Raw genomic sequence first — 21,795 nt, 5'->3', positions numbered from 1 at the left:
TATGTAAAGGAAAAATGAACAGTTAGAGGAACTCTTGCTAAAGAAAAAAAAAGGTTTGGAGGAAGAACTGTTTTAAAATTTAAATACTGTTTTGAGAATTAGCTTAAGTTTATAATAAGCCTGAAGGGAAGGATTCCATTACAGATTATGACAACACAAAGCCAGGTAGTTCTGCACTGTGAGCTGCCAGCCTTTCATGTTTGTGTATGTGCTGGCATATACTTCAGATTATCATGTTGCACCACTACTGTGAGCTGGAGGCTCTCAATAGCTTTGGTGTAGACAGCGATTTTCAGGGCATTACACTGCTATACATTCAAATTACTTTGGGAAGAAATGTGGCATGAAAAGTGTTAGCCCTGATGCAGTTTATTTAAAAATGTGAATCCGTACAACCAGAGTAACAAAATAAATATTTGACGGTGACAAATATAAGGAGGTGGTTGTGTTTTCTTTTTTTTTAAGTGTTGAATTGGGTTTTCAGACCTGACTGTCTGGGGGATGAAGAACTAGCATTATATTAAATAAAGGAGAAAATTTTTGAGATAATTTTGGTTTCTTATGTATTCTTTCATACTCTAGAAATAGATACTTTTTATCCTCTCCTTCTTTATAACAGATGAAAAAAAAAATCAATATCTATTATAATTTTCACAATGTTAAGGCAGAAAAAGCACAAAGCAGACAAAAAACCCCTCTACCATGTAAAACGTGGTGTTAAAGCTACCATGAATTATGGCACTGATGCAGCAGGCCACTGCATCAACACTGGAAAAGCATGTTAAATTCAAAATTTTTTATTAGAGAGCACACAACCTTGTTTTAGAGGCACAAGTTTTCTACTACAGAAAAGGAGTACTTGCTGGAGTAAAATAAGTAAAATTTGGTTCTAGCAATTGGTAAGGTTCTAATATGAAAATACTCAATTAGGGAAACACTGAATCAGTGTTATGCGTTTTGTGATGTTGATGTCAGAATTTAAGCTGGTGTGGTTACTCTTAGGTTTGGTTCATGTGTGTTACATTCATGATTTTAAGAGAAATTTGAAAACAGATGCATAATGTTAATTACCATGCCATTAATAGTATCAGGAAAATGTGGGAGTGTATTTTCCCAATGGATATTAATAGGGGAAAAAATAAAAGGACCCACACTTACAAAGTGCCTTAATAATTATGTGCACAGCTAGAAAGATTTCTAAGTGGCTGATTTTTATATACTTTCAAGTTTGCCTTTATCTTTATCCCCTTGTTTGAATGTATGCCCTGGAAAGTTGGGAAAACAGTGTGAACTTTGTAGGTTAGATTCATCTACATCCCTGTTTTTTAATGCTAATTTTTATATTTCCTTGTTAATTTCAGAAATGTGAACAACTTTTTCTTCAGATTCTGAAATTATTTGAACTGCAGTGTGGCTTACACTCTTCCTTGTACTATCAGGAAATAAAAAAACTTGACCTAGGAGTCAAATCATTTGTAGGCATATTTGTTTCTCCATTATCTTCCTCTGAATCACAGGCGTTACATTTTATTATGTTGAGAATCCTTTCCTTTTTTATCTCTCTTCCCTATCCTGAATCAATTTTCCTTGATGCAGACACTGCCTTGCATGTTCTTTTCAACCTCTGAAAGAGGAGCCAAGAAAGACAAAAGCATTAAGTAGAAAAGACAGTCAAGGTGATCCATAGCACTCCTGGAGGGGAGAGTTTGCTGGCAAACAGAGCAGGCGACAAGTCATACAGCACCCAGGGAGTCCCACGACGGGTGGGAAAGAGGCAAAAATAAAGGTTTTGTCTATCAATGATCTTCTACTGTCTTGGCACTCCCAATAGTATAATTTACATAATGTGTCTCTCCAAACGTGGCCAGCTTGTCATGTTGGCAGCATCTCAGATTCTATATTAAAAAAAAAAAGCTATCAATAATTTATCTAGAATTACGGCATTTTGCTGTATTACTTCTTCCCAGTGTAATAGGCAATGTGTCTGTATCAGTGAGACTCAGTTTCCTGTTTAGACTTTTGCAGTTGGCTACTGCCTGTGATAAAAGTACTCCATTGTGGCAGCAGTTGTTTTTCCTGTGCCACCGTAATTGCGTAAAGCACATATAGACAATATAGGTATACTGTACCAAGTTATAGACATGCCTATTGCATTTAAATTTAGCCAAGTGGATCTGCAAGTGGTTTTGGTGGCAGCTCTGAGGCACTTATATTCTTGGTGGCCTGCTATTCGGCCTGCTCCTTGACCAGCTCTGCTATCAGGAGCTGCAGTTTGCATGTACTGTCATCTCCTGAGTCCTTCAAAGACTTCTTGATCTGTGTCTTTTTGACCTCTCTCCAGATTTACTGCTTAGGCTTGAACTGTATCACTGTATACTGCTGTTCTTCTGACTCTCAGCCCTGTATCACCCAGTTAACCTTCTTGGCCCCCATCGCAACCTTCTCATAATACAAAGAAATTTGGGGTCTCCAATATTGGGTAAGGTTAGCCTGTTTCTGAACTTAGGAAAAGTAGACTTCTGCTAATCAGTCTCTCAATACTTTCTTTAAACACAATCCTCTCAAAATATTGAAAACTAAGCTGCTCATTGTCTTGTGTAGACCAAGTCTCTCTCTGGCATTAAATTGTTAATGCTGCTTACAGGCACCAAACCAGTGACACAAAATGGGTCAAAACCAGTTTTCACTGAAAGCACAGCAAAATTCAGATTAAATCAGTGGTGAAACCCTCATTTGTTAAAAATGGGAGTAACGTCTTGCTCGATCTCGATGTTTTAAGACTTGTTTTGAATTTTATGTTTGGGGATAGTTGGTGGCTTGTTTGGTTTTTTTTTTTGGGGGGGGGGTTGTTGGGTTCTTTTGTTTTGTTTTTTGGGGGTTTTTTGCATTTGTATGTGGAGTAAAGCTCGAGGGATTTTCATGCAGCCTTATTTGCCTGGGATCGAAGTACAAAATAAGTTTTTTTCGTTTTCAAATAGTGATAATTCTAATACCAGAAACAATATTAATATAGAAGGTATTGAATACTACAATAGCTTACTTCATTATCAGTTAGCTGCAAAGCTATCAGTGCTTTAGTGGGGACTTTGTCTTGATTTTTTTCACTGCTTTGTGATCACTCCCTGAAATTTCAGAATAAACTTGCAGTAATGGTTAATTCACTTTCCTGCTCCCTAACAAAAATAAATGTTAATCCTCCAGAAGCTTAGAGGGAATCTTAATATTGTATTTTACAGTAATCTCTTTAGAAGACAAAGAATTACAAATGACATTTTAAACTCACTAAGAATTCAGTGAAAACTCCCAACAGCAAAAAAAGAAGCAAGCTTCCTATTTATTTCTGTAGTTGCCATTTGTAATACACTGATTAAACAAAAAGCAGATAAACCATGGTATTTTCATGAGACAAGTACAGGTCACTACAGGTAAACTATGACTTATTCATCTAAATATATTTAAAAAAAATCCTAAGAAAAACTACTTTGCATTCACAGCAGCAGCTTTTTTCCCCCAGTGTGAAATGGTTTGAGCGCAGATACATCCCATTGCCCGGGCGTAACTGGATCAGTGCACAGCAGGGAACACAGAGTGTCTTTGTGAAGACTGCAGTGGGAAAGAGAGAACCTAAAGAATATTCAATAACGAGCAAATTAAAACATCATATGAGGCCTTGATTAGGCATGACAGCTTTCCTAAAGACTTTCTGTTGTTGTTACTAGCGCTTAAAATCAGCTGAGGATGTGAAAGAGCAGCCACCCCTCACCTCCTGCAGCCTTTAAGCGATGGTGGTGAGACTCTTTACATTGTGTTCTGCTGATCTCTTTCATTGCCGAGTTGCATATCTATGCTACACTAGTTTCTGTGAGATTAATTTTATGCCAAAATTTCACATTTACAAATGTTGTGGTAAATGTACTGCCCATAATAATGATATAATATAATATAAAAAGCATGTTGCTGGTGATCTATATGTGGTTTTCTCATAATTCTGAGGACCATTGAAAACCTCTGCCTTCACTGTTGTTTCACAAGGATGGAGAGCAGAACAAACTCCCCATGATCCAGGAGGAAGCAGTTAATGACCTGCTATGCCACCTGGACACTCACAAATCTATGGGGCCTGATGGCATCCACCCAAGGGTGCTGAGGGAGCTGGCAGAGGAGCTTGCCAAGCTGCTCTCCATCATTTATCAACAGTCCTGGTTAACAGGGGATGTCCCAGACAACTGGAGGTTAGCCAACGTGACATCCATCTACAAGAAGGGCCGCAAGGAGGATCCAGGGAACTCTAGGCCTGTCAGCCTGACCTTGGTGCCGGGGAAGATTATGGAGAGGTTCATCTTGAGGGCGCTCACAGGGCATGTGCAGGGCAACCAAGGGATCAGGCCCAGCCAGCACGGGGTCATGGAAGGCAGGTGACCAGGTGACCCACCTGGTAGATGAGGGAAAGGCTGTGGATGTTGTCTACCTGGACTTTAGTAAAGCCTTCAACACTGTCTCCCACAGCATTGTCCTGGAGAAACTGTTGACTCGTGGCTTAGACAGGTGCACTCTTCACTGGGTGAAAAACTGGCTGGATGGCCGAGCCCAGAGAGTCGTGGTGAATGGAGTGAAATCCAGTTGGCAGCCGGTCACAAGTGGTGTCCCCCAGGGCTCAGTTTTGGGGCCAGTCTTGTTTAATATATTTATCGATGATCTGGATGAGGGGATTGAGTGCACCCTCAGCAAGTTTGCAGATGACACCAAGTTGGGCGGGAGTGTTGATGTGCTTGAGGGTAGGAAGGTTCTGCAGAGGGATCTGGACAGGCTGGATCAATGGGCTGAGGCCAATTCTATGAGGTTCAACAAGGCCAAGTGCCGGGTCCTGCACTTGGGTCACAACAACCCCATGCAACGCTATAGGCTTGGGGACGAGTGGCTGGAAAGCTGCCTGGCAGAAAAGGACCTGGGGGTGTTGGTTGACAGCCGGCTGAATATGAGCCAGCAGTGTGCCAAGGCGGCCAACGGCATCCTGGCCTGTATCAGAAACAGTGTGGCCAGCAGGAGCAGGGAGGTGATCGTGCCCCTGTACTCAGAGCTGGTGAGGCCGCACCTCGAATCCTGTGTTCAGTTTTGGGCCCCTCATTACAAGAAGGACATTGAGGTGCTGGAGCGTGTCCAGAGAAGGGCGACAAAGCTGGTGAGGGGTCTGGAGCAAAAGTCTTGTGAGGAGTGGCTGAGGGAAGCAGGGTTGTTCAGCCTGGAGAAGAGGAGGCTGAGGGGAGACCTTATTGCTGTCTACAACTACCTGAAAGGGGGTTGCAGAGAGGTGGGTGCTGGTCTCTTCTCCCAAGTGACAAGTGACAGGACAAGAGGAAATGACCTCAAGTTGTGCCAGGGGAGGTTTAGGCTGGATATTAGGAAAAACTTCTTCACTGAAAGGGTTGTCAGACATTGGAACAGGCTGTTGAGGGACGTGTTGGAGTCACCATCGCTGGAGGTGTTCGAGGAACGTGTGGATGAGGCATTGTGGGACGTGGTTTAATTGCCATGGTGGTGTTAGTTGATGTTTGGACTTGAAGATCTTGCAGATCTTTTCCAAACTTAGTGATTCTGTGAGTCTGTGATCATGTATCTTCAGTGATGTCTTGACCAGCAGGCAGGGTGCTTTCTCCAATCTGTGGCAATGAGGAAAAATATTGACAGTGGATTAGGACAACTTTGGGATGCGTTTTTTTGTTATTTGGACAAAGTTGCAAAGCCCCTTTAGTCTGTTCAGAGACATTTCTTTTCCTGCTTTTCTGTGATTATTTTCGCATGAGAACCATATCTGGCCTTGATGTTTGCAATGTGTTTAGGGCCACTTAAGTTAGAAGAGAATTACTGTAGGCTCTTTTTATAATTGGTAGAGAAAGATGGCTACCTGTAAAGGGAATTACAGAGGAGCTTCTCTCTCTGTTTTTGTGAGATACATATAAAGAATGTACGGCAACAACGTTCCTCAGCAAGTGCTTGAGGTTAACAACAGTGACTTGTGATCCTACAAGAAAATGTAGATAACACAACTGAAGATTTCAAAGCAGTATGCAGCTGAAAACTGATGGAAAAGTTGGTTAATGTGGATGCCAGAAATTGTTTTCAAGAGAAAAAAAAGTTTTGGTATTTCTCAGAATAATTTTGGTCAAAGCAAGTTTCTGTTCATATTGCTAGAAATAATTTTTTTTTTTTTAAAAAAAAGCTAAAGAAAGTAACAAAATGGCAATTCCTCTTCTTCCCCCTGAATAAGACAACTGGGTTAAAGTAAGCTGTTGAGATTGCTGAGATACTCATAGATATTGTGAAATTAATTAATTGGAAGTTACCTATCTCTATTCTAAAGGAGCACTGAGTATGGAACAGTTAGGGTTTTTTGGGGTTTTTTTGTTTGTTTTTTTTTTTTTTCCTATACCTTCCATAACCCCAAAGAGAAATGTCACTAGTTGTGAGTAATGGTTCCAGTTACACTTTTTTGTTCCTGATCTGTTGAAGAAGTAGTTGGTGGAGCCGTCTACAAAGATGGAGGAGATAGCACAGAAAAGAGAAAGTTTGAGAGAGTGGGGGATATGGCAGGGAGTAGGTGGCCAGACTGCAGCGGGAGAGGGATTTCTAGAGGCCGGAGAGCACAGGACAGAGTTTGCTTCCATTCGGAAAGTCACTGTATGGGAGGGAAGCAGAGAGTCACCACGGAGGCTCAGCGGGCAGGGGAAGAACTGTGTCTAACTCATTTTTTTTTTTTTGGTTTTGCTTTTGCTTTCTGCTTTCTTTCTTTAACATGTTCCCCCTCCACAAGTTTTAGGTTTCTGCAGAAATGAAATTTGGTTTGGTCAAGCCTGGAAGCTCTTTAGTCTTTTGAGGGTGCTCACTAAGGAGAAAGCCTAAACAGATCCCTGCCCCAAAGCTGTGGGGGTACAGTGAAAATTTAAGCTTTTGGAGTACTTGTACCCTAATTGGATTATTGGATTATTGGAATCTATTTAAACTTTAAAATCAACTTAATGTAGATGAGGGGAAGAGTCAGATACATCACTAATAGCTCTGTGTCAACAACTACATGAACCTAGAGGTGCCGAGTCGTAGTTTGCTCAAAGGTTCACGTAAATGTGGTTTGTTGGTGCTGACTAGCAATGCTTTTATAAAATTGCATACTACTTCATAGCGAAAGTAAAATAATGCAGTTTAATACATGAGCCTATCTCTGCACCTCATCGTTACTTTGGATCCGGTTCTAACAGCATTCTTGTAATCTAATGAACGAGCTTATTTTTGCCCAATTATCACAGTCATGTACAGATTTTTTTTTTCATATTTACATTGCCAAAGGCAGTAGTTAGTGCATTGAGGATGGGATTTTTATCATTTGCATTGGTATAAACATGTCAATGAATTGTATTGAAGATACCTAGATGTCAAGAAAAATTTTTAGGTACAATGTGATTTCTTGGAAAATTGACAACTGGATATTTGGTAGAATCCCAAATGGGCAAACTCTTAATCTGCAGTACAGTAAAAACCTGATCTTTAAAAAAGGCATTTCTTCATTGAATACACATAGTATACACAAGGTGCAGTGATCTGATAAGACAGAAATTCGTAGTTTGCAAGATGAACGATATAGCTTTATTTCAATCATGACTATTTTAGTATCTCTGCTTTAGTTGGAGATTTTCTGCAGTCTTTATTCTTTTAAAGTTGGCAAAGGTTCAAAGTGGTGTTCTGGGGAAATGATATCTCTTAACTCAGTGTAAATACACTTAAATTAAATACAACAATGATTATGTTATTTGTGGAAGGCTGGTTAGAGATAAAGTATGGTAATCATGCTGAAATGGAAACTGAAATGTATTTGTATTTAATATACATTTATTTTTCTGAATAGCTAGCTAAACCTTGGAAACTCTAATTCAAACTTAATCTGCAAAAAATACGGAGGAGTTTCGATGGGCTGAACTGGTCTCTGCCAGCTGGCGTTGCTATCGGGTATTAAAGCTTAGGATTTTAGAACTACAGCTGCAGCGTCCGCTTAAAAAAGAGGCAACGAGGAGCAGAGGCTAAGTGTATAGCGTATCATCAGCCCATTGCCAAACTGCTACTGAAGTTAATGTTGGATGAACAGCTGAAAATTGTGTTGAAGTCAGTGAGAGTTTTAAAGCTCCTGGGAATCAGTAATAAGGTGTGGCCTCATATTCCTCCCAGTCATTCAATAAGAAAGTGTTGTAAGTAATTTGCACCTGCCATAGTTCGTTTAACTTACTCTTGTGCAGTACCAGAATTATTCTGTTAATCTGCTTTGGAAATAACAAAGGCTCAGCCCAGCATCTCCCACAACCTTACCCGCACAAATAGTCTTGTTACTGGGGTCATTCAGATGAATGAGGATTGCATGGCCTGGCCCCAATTTCTTCATGGAACATGAAACAATGTCTTCTGTGTGACCAACTGTCTGCAGATATATATCTTTTCTTTGGGAAAAGGTTACAGTTTTTTTTCTGAATTGCTTGTTCTTTTTCATAGTAAGTAAATGCACAGTGTGCATGAGGGGAGGTCTTAAAAAACCTGAAAAATACAGGTTTTTTTACCCTCTGATTTGTGGATTTTGTGATTTAAACTGGGTGAATATCACAGTTTTTAATAATGGAAAAAGCAGCCATATCAGCTTTCAAGGATATAGTTTTTTATTGGTTTTGTTGATACTAATTATAACATGTCAAGTATTTACCATAGACCTCAGAGATTTTAAAAAAGCAATAACTTCTGTTCTTTGGAGAGTTACCAGCTGGTATGTCTCTGTCTTCAAGAACGTATTCTGTGTAATCATTTCACAGATTGTGTGGAACAAACACTCCTTAACTGGCTTTTAATTTTTATTTTAGTTATAATAAAGGAAAGAATAGAAGTGGCCTACCTAAAATTACCTCTATTTTTCAAAATGTATTATGTTGTTGTTCTCATTATTTAACACAATATGAAAGGAAGAGAATGTGATATTAATTGGCATCAGGGTATAAAGAGTAGTGCAGTAGAAATGAGAAGCAAAAACCAAAACAGTCCAGGAAAGGACATTCATGAAGGTGAGACAGAAGATTAGGTTTACGCCTTGGAGGGGAGGACTTTGGCTCCTATCTTGCTAGTCAAAACTACCTGATGACTTTGTGATTGCTCAGTTCTTAGTTCTCTAATGTGATTAATTCCTGTTTATGTTCTTGAAATTAAATATTCAATTTGTTTAGGATAAAAAGTGAAATGTATCTGTAATCATAAAAATAGGAGATAAAGAATAATCCCATACTTGTTTTGTGTTTTCCAAGTTCGAGTTTCTCCAAGAATGAAATTGTTAGAGACAAAGGAAATGCAAAACTGTTTCTCTGAGCTTGGTTTTGCACCATGGCAGAAAACCAATGAAGTGTGCAATGTTACCATCTTCTCTTGTTTTCCAGGTCCGTGGGGGAGATGCATGGGAGATGAATGCGGTCCAGGTGGCATCCAGACGCGAGCGGTGTGGTGCGCCCACGTGGAGGGCTGGACCACACTGCCCACGAACTGCAAGCAGCCGGAGCGGCCGGACAACCAGCAGAGCTGCTTTCGGGTCTGCGACTGGCACAAGGAGCTGTACGACTGGCAGATCGGCAGCTGGAACCAGTGCCGGCCCGTCCTCTCCCGGAGCCACGAGAAGCCCCTGGAATGCCTCAGAGGGGAGGAAGGGATCCAGACAAGGGACATCACCTGCATCCAGAAGTCCAATGGGGTGCCAGCTGAGGATGTCATCTGCGAGTACTTTGAGCCGAAGCCCCGCCAGGAGCAGGCGTGCCTCATCCCATGCCGGCAGGACTGCATCGTGGCTGACTTTGCCCCCTGGTCGGAGTGCTCAAAGACCTGCGGCAATGGGCTTCAGCATCGAACTCGGCATGTTGTGGCTCCACCACAGTTCGGTGGGTCTGCTTGTCCTAACCTCACCGAATTTCAGATCTGTCAGTCTAGCCCGTGCGCTGCTGAAGAAAGCCTGTACAGCCTAAATGTGGGACCCTGGAGCGCATGTTCAGTGCCCCATTCGAGACAAATAAGACAAGCAAGGAAACGAGGGAAGAACAAAGACAAAGAAAAGGAGAGAGAAAAGGTCCTTCGGGATCCCGAGGCTCGTGAGTTAATTAAGAAGAAGAGGAATCGAAACAGACAGAATAGACAGGAGAACAAATATTGGGACATACAAATTGGGTACCAAACCAGGCAGGTCACATGCACTCACAGAAATGGGAAAACTGCTGCTCTGAGGTAATCACTGTTTATTAATTTGCACATCTTTATTTTTCTCTGTATACAGTAAAGCATGCATAAGTGCACACTGGTATTATTTTACACAAGCCTGAATCTCAGTATGGAGCACATGCTATTTCCAATATGAGCATCCTTCTTGAAGCTCAAGATGTTTCTATGATATGAAACATGCAAACTGTGCTGGTGATCATACTAAGCATCACATAAATGTGCACTGTTAAACTATATTAACTCCCTAGCCTCTGTTTGTCTAGGTAGATTTCCTCCAAAAGCTTGAAGATATTTGTCAAATGTCTGCTCCGTTTCTGTGGCTTTAGGGAGGTTTTTGCTCTCTAGCCAGTCATGGATTTTGGAAGAGGTGTTGTTACTGCTTTTAAGGCTCTGGGCACAATAACAGGAAACTGGGCTGGGTCTGACTCACGATAAAAGTGGAAAACGGAGAGAAAGATGCTGCATGAGAAGGCAGTATCTATTCTTTTCAGTACCTTTTGTTTTGAAATAAGAGCATGAAATATTATTTGTTATTCTTGATTCCTGTGGCAAAATTCCTAACAGGGAGACGGGGAAACCTCTTTGTTTCTTCCATGTACTTCCTCTTTTTCTTTCTTATCTGCACCTTTGTGCTGTCTGTCTGTATTTTTCTGATATTTTTATTTATTTATTATTTTAGTTTTCAAGAATTTTGGCAGTCACGGATGTTTTGATAGTTCTTTCCATAGGCTTCTGGCTGGGTGCATTTCTGCAACCGTATTATCTTCCACTTGTTTGCTTTACCAGGCTTTCGTTCTCTTGCTAGCTCATGATTTTTCTTTCCTATTCCCCAGAATGTTTTTGTCCAACTCAAAGATCTTCTTTCAGTCTAGTCTACCTTTTTCTGTCTTTGATGTGATTTTATTTCCTTCCCTCTAGTTTAATGCATGATTAATCAATTTTACTTCAACTGTGAAGTGACTAAGATAGCTTGCTGAGTGAGGTTGACACCCATTGCTGCTAGGTTAGTGTTTATGAACTTTTTTTAGGGTATTTTACTTTGGAGTTTTTGTTGTGCCAGTTAAACATTCTATCACAGAACCTGTAATCACTTCAACCTTTCCTATCAGAAACCATTTATTATAGTTTTTCAAGTGTAGTGAACATTTTTTGAGTATATTTCCTTTCACAAGAGGATACAGCAGTAAAACAGGAAAATGATGAGAGGTCCCTGGCTTAAGGGAAGAACTGAAAGATTTGGGTTGTTTAGTTGGAAGGAGGGACATAGGAGTGAAGATATGAAGTGTCTAAGAGTATGTAAAAACCCGTCACAGGGAAGAATGGAACAAGCTATCTCTATATATTATGGTATGGATGTATAGGAAAAGCAATAATGGGTTAATCAGAGCACTGCTGAATGAGGTTAGACTTCTCAATACTAGAAATAGTGAAGCTCTGGAAAAGATTTCCTGGGGAATGTGTGGCACCTCCATCTTTGAAGATTTATAAGAATAGGCTAGAAATGCATGTGTCAGTAATGACACACCTCAAGTAACTCTTGGTTAGGGAAGAGGGGCTGACTATATAGTTTTTTGCAGTCTCTTCTAGCTCTGGTTTCTACAGTTCTTTCAGATTTTGACTCACACTTGGATGAATGTCTGCACAAGGAGTCTCAAAATCAGCTTGCTCAGTCAGTCTTAGGTGTTCGCTGCAGCACTGTCTCAGTGCTGGTACAGGAAGAGGTTACCTTTACCCCTTCCTTTTCCAGCCTGACATCATGCAGTCCACACTGTTCCTAGCCCCGGAACATCATTACCATTTAAATACAAGGAATAATTTATTAAACATATCCGTTGCTAGTAGATAGCAGCCAGCTGCTCTGTTTGAAAGTCCCCAAGTTTTTCTAAGGTTAAACAAATAATTCAGAACTACCATATTTAAAAAAAAAAAAATATTGGCTGGAGGGAAACATTCATGTGCTGAGTTAAATGGTAAAAGGAAGTAAAAGTATAATTGGAAGTCAATGGCATAATTTGCTCAGCATCTTTACACTCACTCTTGAATTCACTCAGATCGGTAATGCTGACTTAATTTCAGATACCTCAGTGTATTATACCATATATGCACATTTCAGGCTGTAGCAGGGAAATGGATGAAATCCTCTTACCTGAGGAAGTGAACAATAGATAATACAACGTAGGAGCGATTCTTCACAGGGGAGAAAATGATACAAATGATGCAGTGGACATTTTGATGTCTAATGGATATAATTTTCTGTTGTAAATGCACAATGGATTTCTAATAGTATTCACATCATATTTAACATGGAATCTTTTTTTCCAGTTGCATAGTAAAGACAAGAAAATTTGGTTAAATGACTCATGTGAGAAATTCCGGCACTGATACTTTAGCTTTTAGAGACCGATCTATGTATGTTACCTGTATATCCATTTGTTTAATTTACACTGCATTCGTCGCTAAGTGGTCAAATGCTTTATTCTATGATTGGCATTCCAGAATCTCAAGCAATAGAATTATTTTTCTGCCCAGGTTGTCAATGCAGCCAACTCAAATGATTTTTATAATCTCCGTCACATAGTAACTGTGTTACTAAATAATATAGACAAGTAAGGTGACTAGAAAACCTGCTGTGCTCATGTGAAATGCTCTTCAGCTCGAGTAGTCCATTTTCAGGGAGTTTTGACTTTAGCAATCAGAAACAATCAGCCCCCTGGCAGCATGACTGAAAGAAGAAGAAAAACCCTCAGGCGAGTAATATTTTTTGCAGAGGTAGCAAAATTGGTGTAGCATAAAAAGGGTTTCAAAAAAAAAGTTTCAGAAGGGTGCTCCAGAGAAAATGGTTCTGAAACGCTGTCAGCAATACTTCAAAAAGGCAAATTCTCTCAACACATCAGCACACCAGGTATGGTAAAGAGAAGTGAAACAAGAAAAGAAAGCTGTAATTTATACACTTTATTGCCAAGTGAACAATACATAGTCTCTCGTGAAATATGAAATACTGGATTTTGTATTGCTCATTCTGCAATAATGTACGGGTTACATGGCCTGTATTTGCTTTATGTTTCCCTTAGTCTAAAATTCTGGTACACTGAAAATATTTTAAAAATAGAAATGTTGGAGAAGAAAAAATTCAATAATAAAAGTTGACTTACAAAAGGACTGTTCTGGATAGCTAACAAAACCTGGACAGTGTTGCTGTTAGTGTAGCGGACAATACTGATCCTCTGAAATGTTTTGTCTTTTTTTTGGTGAAAGTGGAGTTTGCCAGAGGGCCCACAGAGAGCCATTAGACAACAAACTCTCAATGTAGAGAAACATAAAATGTATATTAAAGTTCATTTTGAGTTACAAATCTGTTTGCACTATTACAAGTTGTGATGATTGTGCCTCACGTTAAGCCTATCATTTACTATTGTAATAATACTCTGGTTTTGCTTTCTTCTACTCTGCCAAGTTGTTAACATTGGGTCTCAAACATTTCCTCATAATTGTTTTTCTGAGCAGACTTTTGGGGGAAACTTTAGGAAAAAATGTTTTGGCTGTTTTTGTAAAAGTATAAGAAAAACATTTTGGTTTAGAAGTGTTTAATTCATACAACCATTTTAACTGAGATGCTTTATTGAGAACCCACTGGATTAGGGAAAGAAGTTGATATTTGGAAGGACTGGAGCAGATTATGAGCACAGACATTTATAACTGTAAGAACATGGAACAGAATGAGAGTATCTTCTTGGCCTGTATGTTTCTGCACTTCAGCAAAGATTTTGAAATTCACTGACAAAGCACATCAAGTTCCCGTGTAGCAGTTGCAGGCTGTCCCCACGCCTGTGGGCCAGCTGCTAAGAATCATTGAGCTGAAATGGCTACAAAAGGATCTGTAGTTAAAGCAGTTCAGCAAGAATATAACTGCCTATTTAAAAAAAAAAATCCCAGGAATTTCTGCACTATTTCACAGAATCGCAGAATGATAGGGGTTGGAAGGGACCTCTGGAGATCATCTAGTCCAACCCCTCTGCCAGAGCAGGTTCACCTAGAGCAGATTACACAGGAATGCATCCAGGTGAGTTTTGAGTATCTCCAGAGAAGGAGACTCCACAACCTCTCTGGGCAGCCTGTTCCAGTGCTCTGCCACCCTCAAAGGAAAGAAGGTCCTCCTCATGTTTAGATGGAACTTCCTATGACCAAGTTTGTGCCCGTTACCTCTTGTCCTGTCACTGGGCACCACTGAAAAAAGACTGGCCCCATCTTCCTGGCACCCACCCCTTAAGTATTTATAAGCATTAGTAAGATCCCCCCTCAGTCTTCTCTTCTCCAGACTAAAAAGACCCAAGTCCCTCAGCCTTTCCTCATAAGAAAGATGTTCCAGTCCCCTAATCATCTTTGTAGCCCTTTGCTGTACCCTCTCCAGCAGTTCCCCGTCCTTCTTGAACCGGGGAGCCCAGAACTGGACACACTACTCCAGACGCGGCCTCACCAGGGCAGAGTAGAGGGGGAGGATAACCTCCCTCGACCTGCTTGCCACACTCTTCTTGATGCACCCCAGGATGCCATTGTCCTTCTTGGCCCCAAGGGCACATTGCTGGCTCGTGGTCATCCTGTTGTCCACCAGGACTCCCAGGTCCCTTTCCACAGAGCTGCTCTCCAGCAGGTCAGCCCCTAACCTGTACTGATGCATGGGGTTATTCTGCCCCAGGTACAGTACCCTGCACTTGCCTTTGTTGAATTTCATAAAGTTCCTCTCTGCCCAACTCTCCAGCCTGTCCAGGTCACGCTGAATGGCAGCGCAGCCTTTTGGTGTGTCTGCCACTCCTCCCAGTTTTGTGTCATCAGCAAACTTGCTAAGGGCACACTCTATCCCTTCATCCAGGTCATTGATGAATGTATTGAATGGGACTGGACCTTGGGGAACCCCACTTGTTACAGACCTCCAACTAGACTCTGTCCCTCTAATCACAACCCTCTGAGCTCTACCTCTCAGCCAGTTTTCAATCCACCCCACTGTCCGTTCATCTAACCCACACTTCCTAAGCTTGCCTATGAGGGTGATGTGGGAGACGGTGTCAAAAGCCTTGCTGAAGTCAAGGTAGACAACATCCACTGCCCTCCCCTCATCTCTCCATCCAGTCATGCCATCATAGAAGGCTATCAGATTGGTCAGGCATGACTTCCCCTTGGTGAATCCATGTTGACTACTTCTGATAACCTTCTTTTCCTCCAGACGCTTTGAGATGACACCCACAACGAGCTGTTCCATCATCTTTCCAGGGATGGAGGTGAGGCTGACTGGCCTGTAGTTTCCTGGGTCTTCCTTCTTGCCCTTCTTGAAGACTGGAGCGACACTGGCTTTCCTCCGGTCCTCAGGCACTTCGCCTGTTCTCCAGGACCTTTCAGAGATGATGGAGAGTGGTCCAGCAATGACTTCTGCCAGCTCCCTCAATGCTCGTGGGTGCATCCCATCAGGATCCATGGACTTGTGGATGTCCAGTTTACTTAACTGGTCTCTAACTTGATCCTCCTCAACCAAGGGAAAGTCTGTCTTCCTCCAGACTTTCTTTGTTACCTCCAAAGTCTGGGACTCCGGAGGGTTGGCTGGAGCAGGAAAGACTGAAGCAAAGAAGGCATTCAGTAACTCCGCCTTCTCTGCATCATCTGTCACCATGGCACCTGTCTCCTTCAACAGCGGGCCCACATTTTCTCTAGTTTTCCTTTTGCCTCCGATGTACTTGAAGAGACCCTTCCTGTTGACCTTGACATCCCTTGTTTAATTCCAAGGAGGCCTTGGCTTTCCTTGTTTCATCCCTGTATGCTCTGACAACATTCTTGTAATCTTCCCAAGTGGTCAGTCCCTTCTTCCACATACTGTAAACTTCCTTCTTCCACTTGAGCTTTTTCAGAAGCTCCTTGCTCAACCATGCAGGTCTCCTGCTTCCCTTGCCTGATTTCTTGCTCTTAGGGATGCACCGATCCTGAGCTTGGAGGAAGTGGGACTTGACTATCACCCAGCTCTCTTGAGCCCCCCTCCCCTCTAGAGCCCTAACCCATGGGATTTCTCCAAGCAGTTCCCTGAGGAGATTGAAGTTATCCCTCCTGAAGTCCAAGGTTGCAATCCTACTTGTTGTTTTGTGCATACTGCACATGATCCTAAACTCTATCTTCTCATGATCGCTACAGCTGAGGCTGCCCCCAACCTTAATGTCCTCCACCAGTCCCTCTTTGCTTTTCAGTACTAGGTCCAGTAGTACACCTCTCCTTGTTGGCTCCTCTGCTACCTGAGTCAAAAAGTTATCATCAATACACTGGAGGAACCTCCTGGACGGTACATGCCTGGCTGTGTAGCCTTCCCAGCAGGTATCGGGGCGATTGAAGTCCCCCATGAGAACCAAGGCCTGTGATTGTGAGGCGACTCTTGCCCATCCCGATTAGGTGGCCTGTAATAAACACCCACAACAGTGTCTCCCATATTAGCCTGCCCCTTAATCCTTACCCACAAGCTCTCAACTCGTTCTTCATCCACCCCCAGGGAGACCTCAATACATTCCAGTTGCTCTCTCACATAAAGATCAACTCCACCACCTCGCCTTGCTGGCCTGTCTTTCCTGAAAAAACATAGCCATCCATGACAGCGTTCCAGTCATGTGAGCTATCCCACCATGTCTCAGTAATGGCAATGAGATTATGGCCTGGCAACTGCACACAGCTCTCTGTTCCTGTTTATTCCCCATGCTGCGTGCTTTCTCATTCTCCATCATTTAGATATGGCTTGTTTATCTTGCTTAAGCTGGGACCAAAACACCCCTGCCTGAATGGGGCGAGAAACGGAGGAGACCAGGTAGGAAACTGTCCCCACCAGCTCTTTTGCTGCAGTCCCCAGAACAGGTTAATACTCCCTTAGCAGCACTTCTGTGGCAGAGACCTGTTTGTGAAGCTGAACGTTATTAATGACTTGAAGTGAGAAAGTCAAGAAACAGTAAAATTTTAGATATATTCACGTCTTTTATTTCTTTGTTGAGAAATAGCCTTACACAATAACAGTAATGGAGCATAATGGTGGGAAAGAAAAGCAACCAAAATTTAAGAAATGCTGAGCAGTTTCTGGGCAGATTGTTTTAGCCCCTTTATGCATTTTATTATATGATCAAGTTTCATATGTTTCACCTCTGTCCTTCGCAAAAAGTAATTATTTGGGGTTTTTTTCATCCTTCTCACTAAATCTCTGCATTCATGCAAAATCTAGCAAACTATATCTACACCTTGTAATGAATTAAACTCTCTTGGAAGTTTCTGTAATTGTCTAATTGCAGTGCTTTACAAACTTCCAAGTTTGGGAGAGCTCAAGCTTTTATTTACTCCAATATTATATTTGAGACATGAGAGATGACAGAAGGGTCAAAATTACTGAATTGTCTTGCTAATTTTGGGCATCCAGTTTGAGTTATATAATACCTGTTTTTTCAGCTTACTTCACATAGACCTGTATCTGCTCAAAGCACAGCCACTGTATTTACTGTTGGCTACAAGTCTTAAGCTAGATACCTAGGGACTGAGGAATTAGAGAATGGCCAACTGAGTGTTTAAGTTCATGAGCAGTTGATACTCAGGATGTATTGGCAGAAAAAGAGAGAGAATGTGCTCCTCTAGGATGGCATTTTAGCTTTGTTCGTCTTTCCAGGTCCTGAAACCTCCTAATCCAAATGCTCACCTTCCAAATCACGCAACAAATACCTCCATCCACTTTACAGACTCTCACTCTCTTTTTAAGTTATAGACTGTGCGGAGGAGGGTAAAACAAATACAGAATAAGCCTGTTGCTTTCTTTATGCCATTGATTTGGAGAAGCAGACAACTCGCCCTCAGGTATCTGTTGTCAGACAGCAAACAGAAGAGAGATTCAGACACATAATACAGCAGCTGAGTTTGTTGGACCCTGTAATATATTCCTTGCTCAGAAAAAGTCTTAAAAGGTTTTCTGTATTTCTCTGAGCTGTTCCATGAGGCACCAGGCAGAAAGGGTGATGTGTATGAAGGTGGCAGTGGCTAAGGTAGAGTAGCTTCGAGGAGACAGGCTGTGGGAAGGTGAGGGAATAGCAATGCAGACAGGACTGGTTGTAGAGGTGAAGGAGCATAAGCAACCTTCATCTTGTTTGTCGAGAGCCAGATGGAAGCGTAAATGTCTATAGGTGTTTTTTATGTTACTGGAAAGGCAGCTCTGCAGCTGTTTTTGTAGAGAAAGCTTCCAAGCTCACCACACTGTAAGGGTTTAGAAGCCGTAAGTGGTTCACTAACAGAACACCTGCAAATATCACATATTTGGATAATGAGCTACATATAGTCATCTTGATAAATTAACTTGGAATCACTTAGAGCACATGCTGTTAACAAATAGAGAATAGGGAAGAAGAAAGCCATCTTGGAAGAAAAATCTCCTGATAACTAAAAACTGCAGGGTAATTGTCAGATGCATTGGGATAATAAAAATGTAAAATTTTATTAGAGAATCAGGATGCAAACATATTGCTTTCCTACTGTTTTCTACTGTGCTTTTAGAATTTCAATGAATTTGAAAGTCAGAAGCGTCCTGTAGATTTTTAATGTGGTTTTGGTGGAGACAGTTGTTTGTGTGGATATGCATTATATTATTCACTGGGTGTTCCTTTCTATTCTAAGTACCCGCTCCATCATCTGACTGAGGCTGCTGTTTTGACAGTGGATTGTCAGTACTGCTATACATTTGACATACCATGCCAAAATCTAGATTTAAGATGGAAACGTACACACTGTGCTGAATAATTGAAACAACAGCAATGAACCATTTCTTTTTCCACCCCATATTTTAACTCTTTTCATATAGTGAACCGTTGTTCTGTCATTTAGATGTATGATATTCATATATTTCTGTGCCAAGCACCAAGATTGGATGCCTTTCTAGAATATATTTTTTATTCAAAAACATGTAATTGGTCTTCCTTAGCAAAATATAATAGCTTGTAATGTAATGAGGGTCAAACTACATGTTCTGATAATCTCTTGTGGCCATAAAACCTATGAATGAATTAATGCTATGTTGAATTTCTAGCCTTAATTTAGTAAGAGATTAAGATGCACAGTGGTAAATGGAGTTAGGCACTGAGATCTTTAACAAAGATTTTCCTACACTGTACTTTTATGCATCTTTTCTGGCTCGTTGTCAGAGAATTTTTATGTTAATTGACTTCAATATGCCTAAATAAATATGAATCAAGCAATATTTTTCTAAACTTTGGACATTATATTGGTAACATATTGTAGTCTGTAAATAGTTCCATAAGGAACAAGCTAGAATGTATTACTTATTTAGAGTTTTTGGGGTTTTTTTCTATTACATGACTGCTAAGTATAGTCTGTGACATAGACTATGCCCCTGTTTTCTTGACAAGCTTATTAAAGTTATGGTACAGCATGTGAGCTGAGCATCCTCCTGGGAGATACTGTCCCCCAAGGAGTGGGGGACTGCACAGGATGGGAAGTCACAGAATTCTGCTTCACTTGCAGGTCCCCAGAACAGCAGAGTTGGGTACTTCAGTGCCTCACTTTCAGTGGTTCCACTGAAAATAAAATGTCCAGCCTACCTCCTAATATTGACCACTTTTTTCCAAATGTTGGAGACTGAAATGAAACCAGTGATATTGTCACAGATAAGGGAAACAAATCTAAAATAATACCTGAAACACAACTAATATTAGTAATAAAATTTTCAGCAATATTTTTTTTGTGTGTTTTAACTTCAGTATTGCATATTTTATTAACAAAGTTTGGCATTGTGTTTATTTTTTCTTTGCCAATAACTCCATGAATCTAACTCTTAGTTAGGATCAAAGTAAATGCTGACTAATGCTATGTAACAAAAATTCCCATTGACAAAGGGAAATCGCCACCCCAAAAGCTTTAATAAGTCATCTATGTAGACTAAAACATAGATTGCCAAATAACCTGCTCTACCAATTTTAAAATTATCTATAGCATGGGATGTGCATACGTGTCACTGTATCATTGGACTGTGAAAGATAGTACCTCTCCCTAAACACTTCTGCTTTCTTGTCTCCTCGGACACTCATGGTATCTGCAACAGCCCCACAGCAGTTGTTGTTGCCACTTGTTTGGTGCAGTAGAACTTCTAGTTGCTTTGCCTGTATTAGCCGATATATTTTTCCTTGACACAGTAGTTGTAATCCCTGTTTTTGTCCTGTAATGTAGAAAGCCTGAGTGGTTTTGTTGTTTTTCAAAACTATTTTGGCTGTGCATCTTTGTTGGCAGAATTAATTAAAGTTGTGAAAGGATCATGGGAAAGTAGTCTTGTGAAAAGACTTAGGTGGACAGTACTTGAATTGTAAATGAATAAAAGTGGCCTCATTGTTTGTGTGATTATAACAGCCCATTATACTGTGAGGTACTAACAGTTTCTCAGAACAATGTACAATATGACCAATACTAAACAGTGCAGCTGTAGGGAAAATCAATCCGGACTATGTCATCGGGGATACTCATTACATTTGCCACTAGGAAAAAATACAGGCACTGTATTTTCACTAACTTCTTTAAAGAAACAAGTGTGTACCAATCATAAACTGAAACTCTCAAGGATGACTAGACTTTACAGATTACATTTTATATCTTCAGAATAACTCATGGGGTTATCTAAACTCTGGGTTTAAATCACCTTTCTATTATTTCTGCTGTCTAGTACCTGCTCATTAAACAGAATTATTTTTTTCATTTAATTTTATTTATGAGAAAATAAACTATTTTTTTCTTTATCCTAAAGAGTTTATCACAATCTCTTTCAAAATCCAACTATACCTTTGATCCAAGAATGATACAGAGTTCGTTTGATTGTTTTGTTTTAGAGGTTAACACATCTAACAGGCTGTATGAACTCTGAGGAGAACACTGCTTAGAAGATAAATAGCTTGTTGCAACGTATTGGGACATCGTGCTTGATTCTTGTCTCCGTATGTTAACTCCAAAATCCCTATTACTTATACAGAGCACCTTTTAAGGTTCCGTCGTGGCTAGATAAAGAGCAAGGGAGAGACCCTACCCATGCAATATTAAGATCTGTGTTTAGTCCCAAATAACACAAAGGATTAATATTCAGCATGGATATTACTGAATTTCCTCAGGCCTCCTGACCAGTACAGTGATCACTCAAGTTTGCCATAGAAAATTGCACACATGGATACATATATTTCAAAGGTTGATTTGACGTTCTGACCTGGCCAGATTATTTCTGCAAGGTAGTTCTGTTAGAGGGCGTGAGGACATAGACTATGGGACTGCCTACGGGTAGTCAGATTTCCCAGCTGGGTAAGCCTAAACTTTTCTAGGATGTGATGCTAATGAATGGTGTTGTACATGTTTTACCCCTTCACTATGAGGCTGCAGTTATGAGAGGCAGATGTGGTCTTTGGAAAGTGTTTCTTGCAGTCTCTCATTTCTTTTAGCAATCTACTGAGATTCTCTCTAATGAGAAAAGTAAAATAT

General features: G+C 40.7%; 1 protein-coding gene across 1 annotated transcript in view; it reads left to right on the top strand.

Annotated features, from left to right (window-relative positions):
• THSD7A (thrombospondin type 1 domain containing 7A) overlaps positions 1–21,795 on the top strand; it is a 217,854-nt gene that overhangs the window by 73,969 nt on the left and 122,090 nt on the right. The window contains exon 2 of the mRNA XM_059818868.1: positions 9,453–10,284. Within this exon, the coding sequence (XP_059674851.1) occupies positions 9,453–10,284 (832 nt within the window). The remainder of the gene's footprint in view (positions 1–9,452; positions 10,285–21,795) is intronic.

This window comes from Gavia stellata, chromosome 6, assembly GCF_030936135.1.
Source record: "Gavia stellata isolate bGavSte3 chromosome 6, bGavSte3.hap2, whole genome shotgun sequence".
In the NCBI taxonomy this organism is placed as follows: Eukaryota; Metazoa; Chordata; class Aves; order Gaviiformes; family Gaviidae; genus Gavia; species Gavia stellata.
The sequence above is the reverse complement of the archived record's forward strand: the minus strand, read 5'-3'. Positions and strand labels throughout refer to the sequence as shown.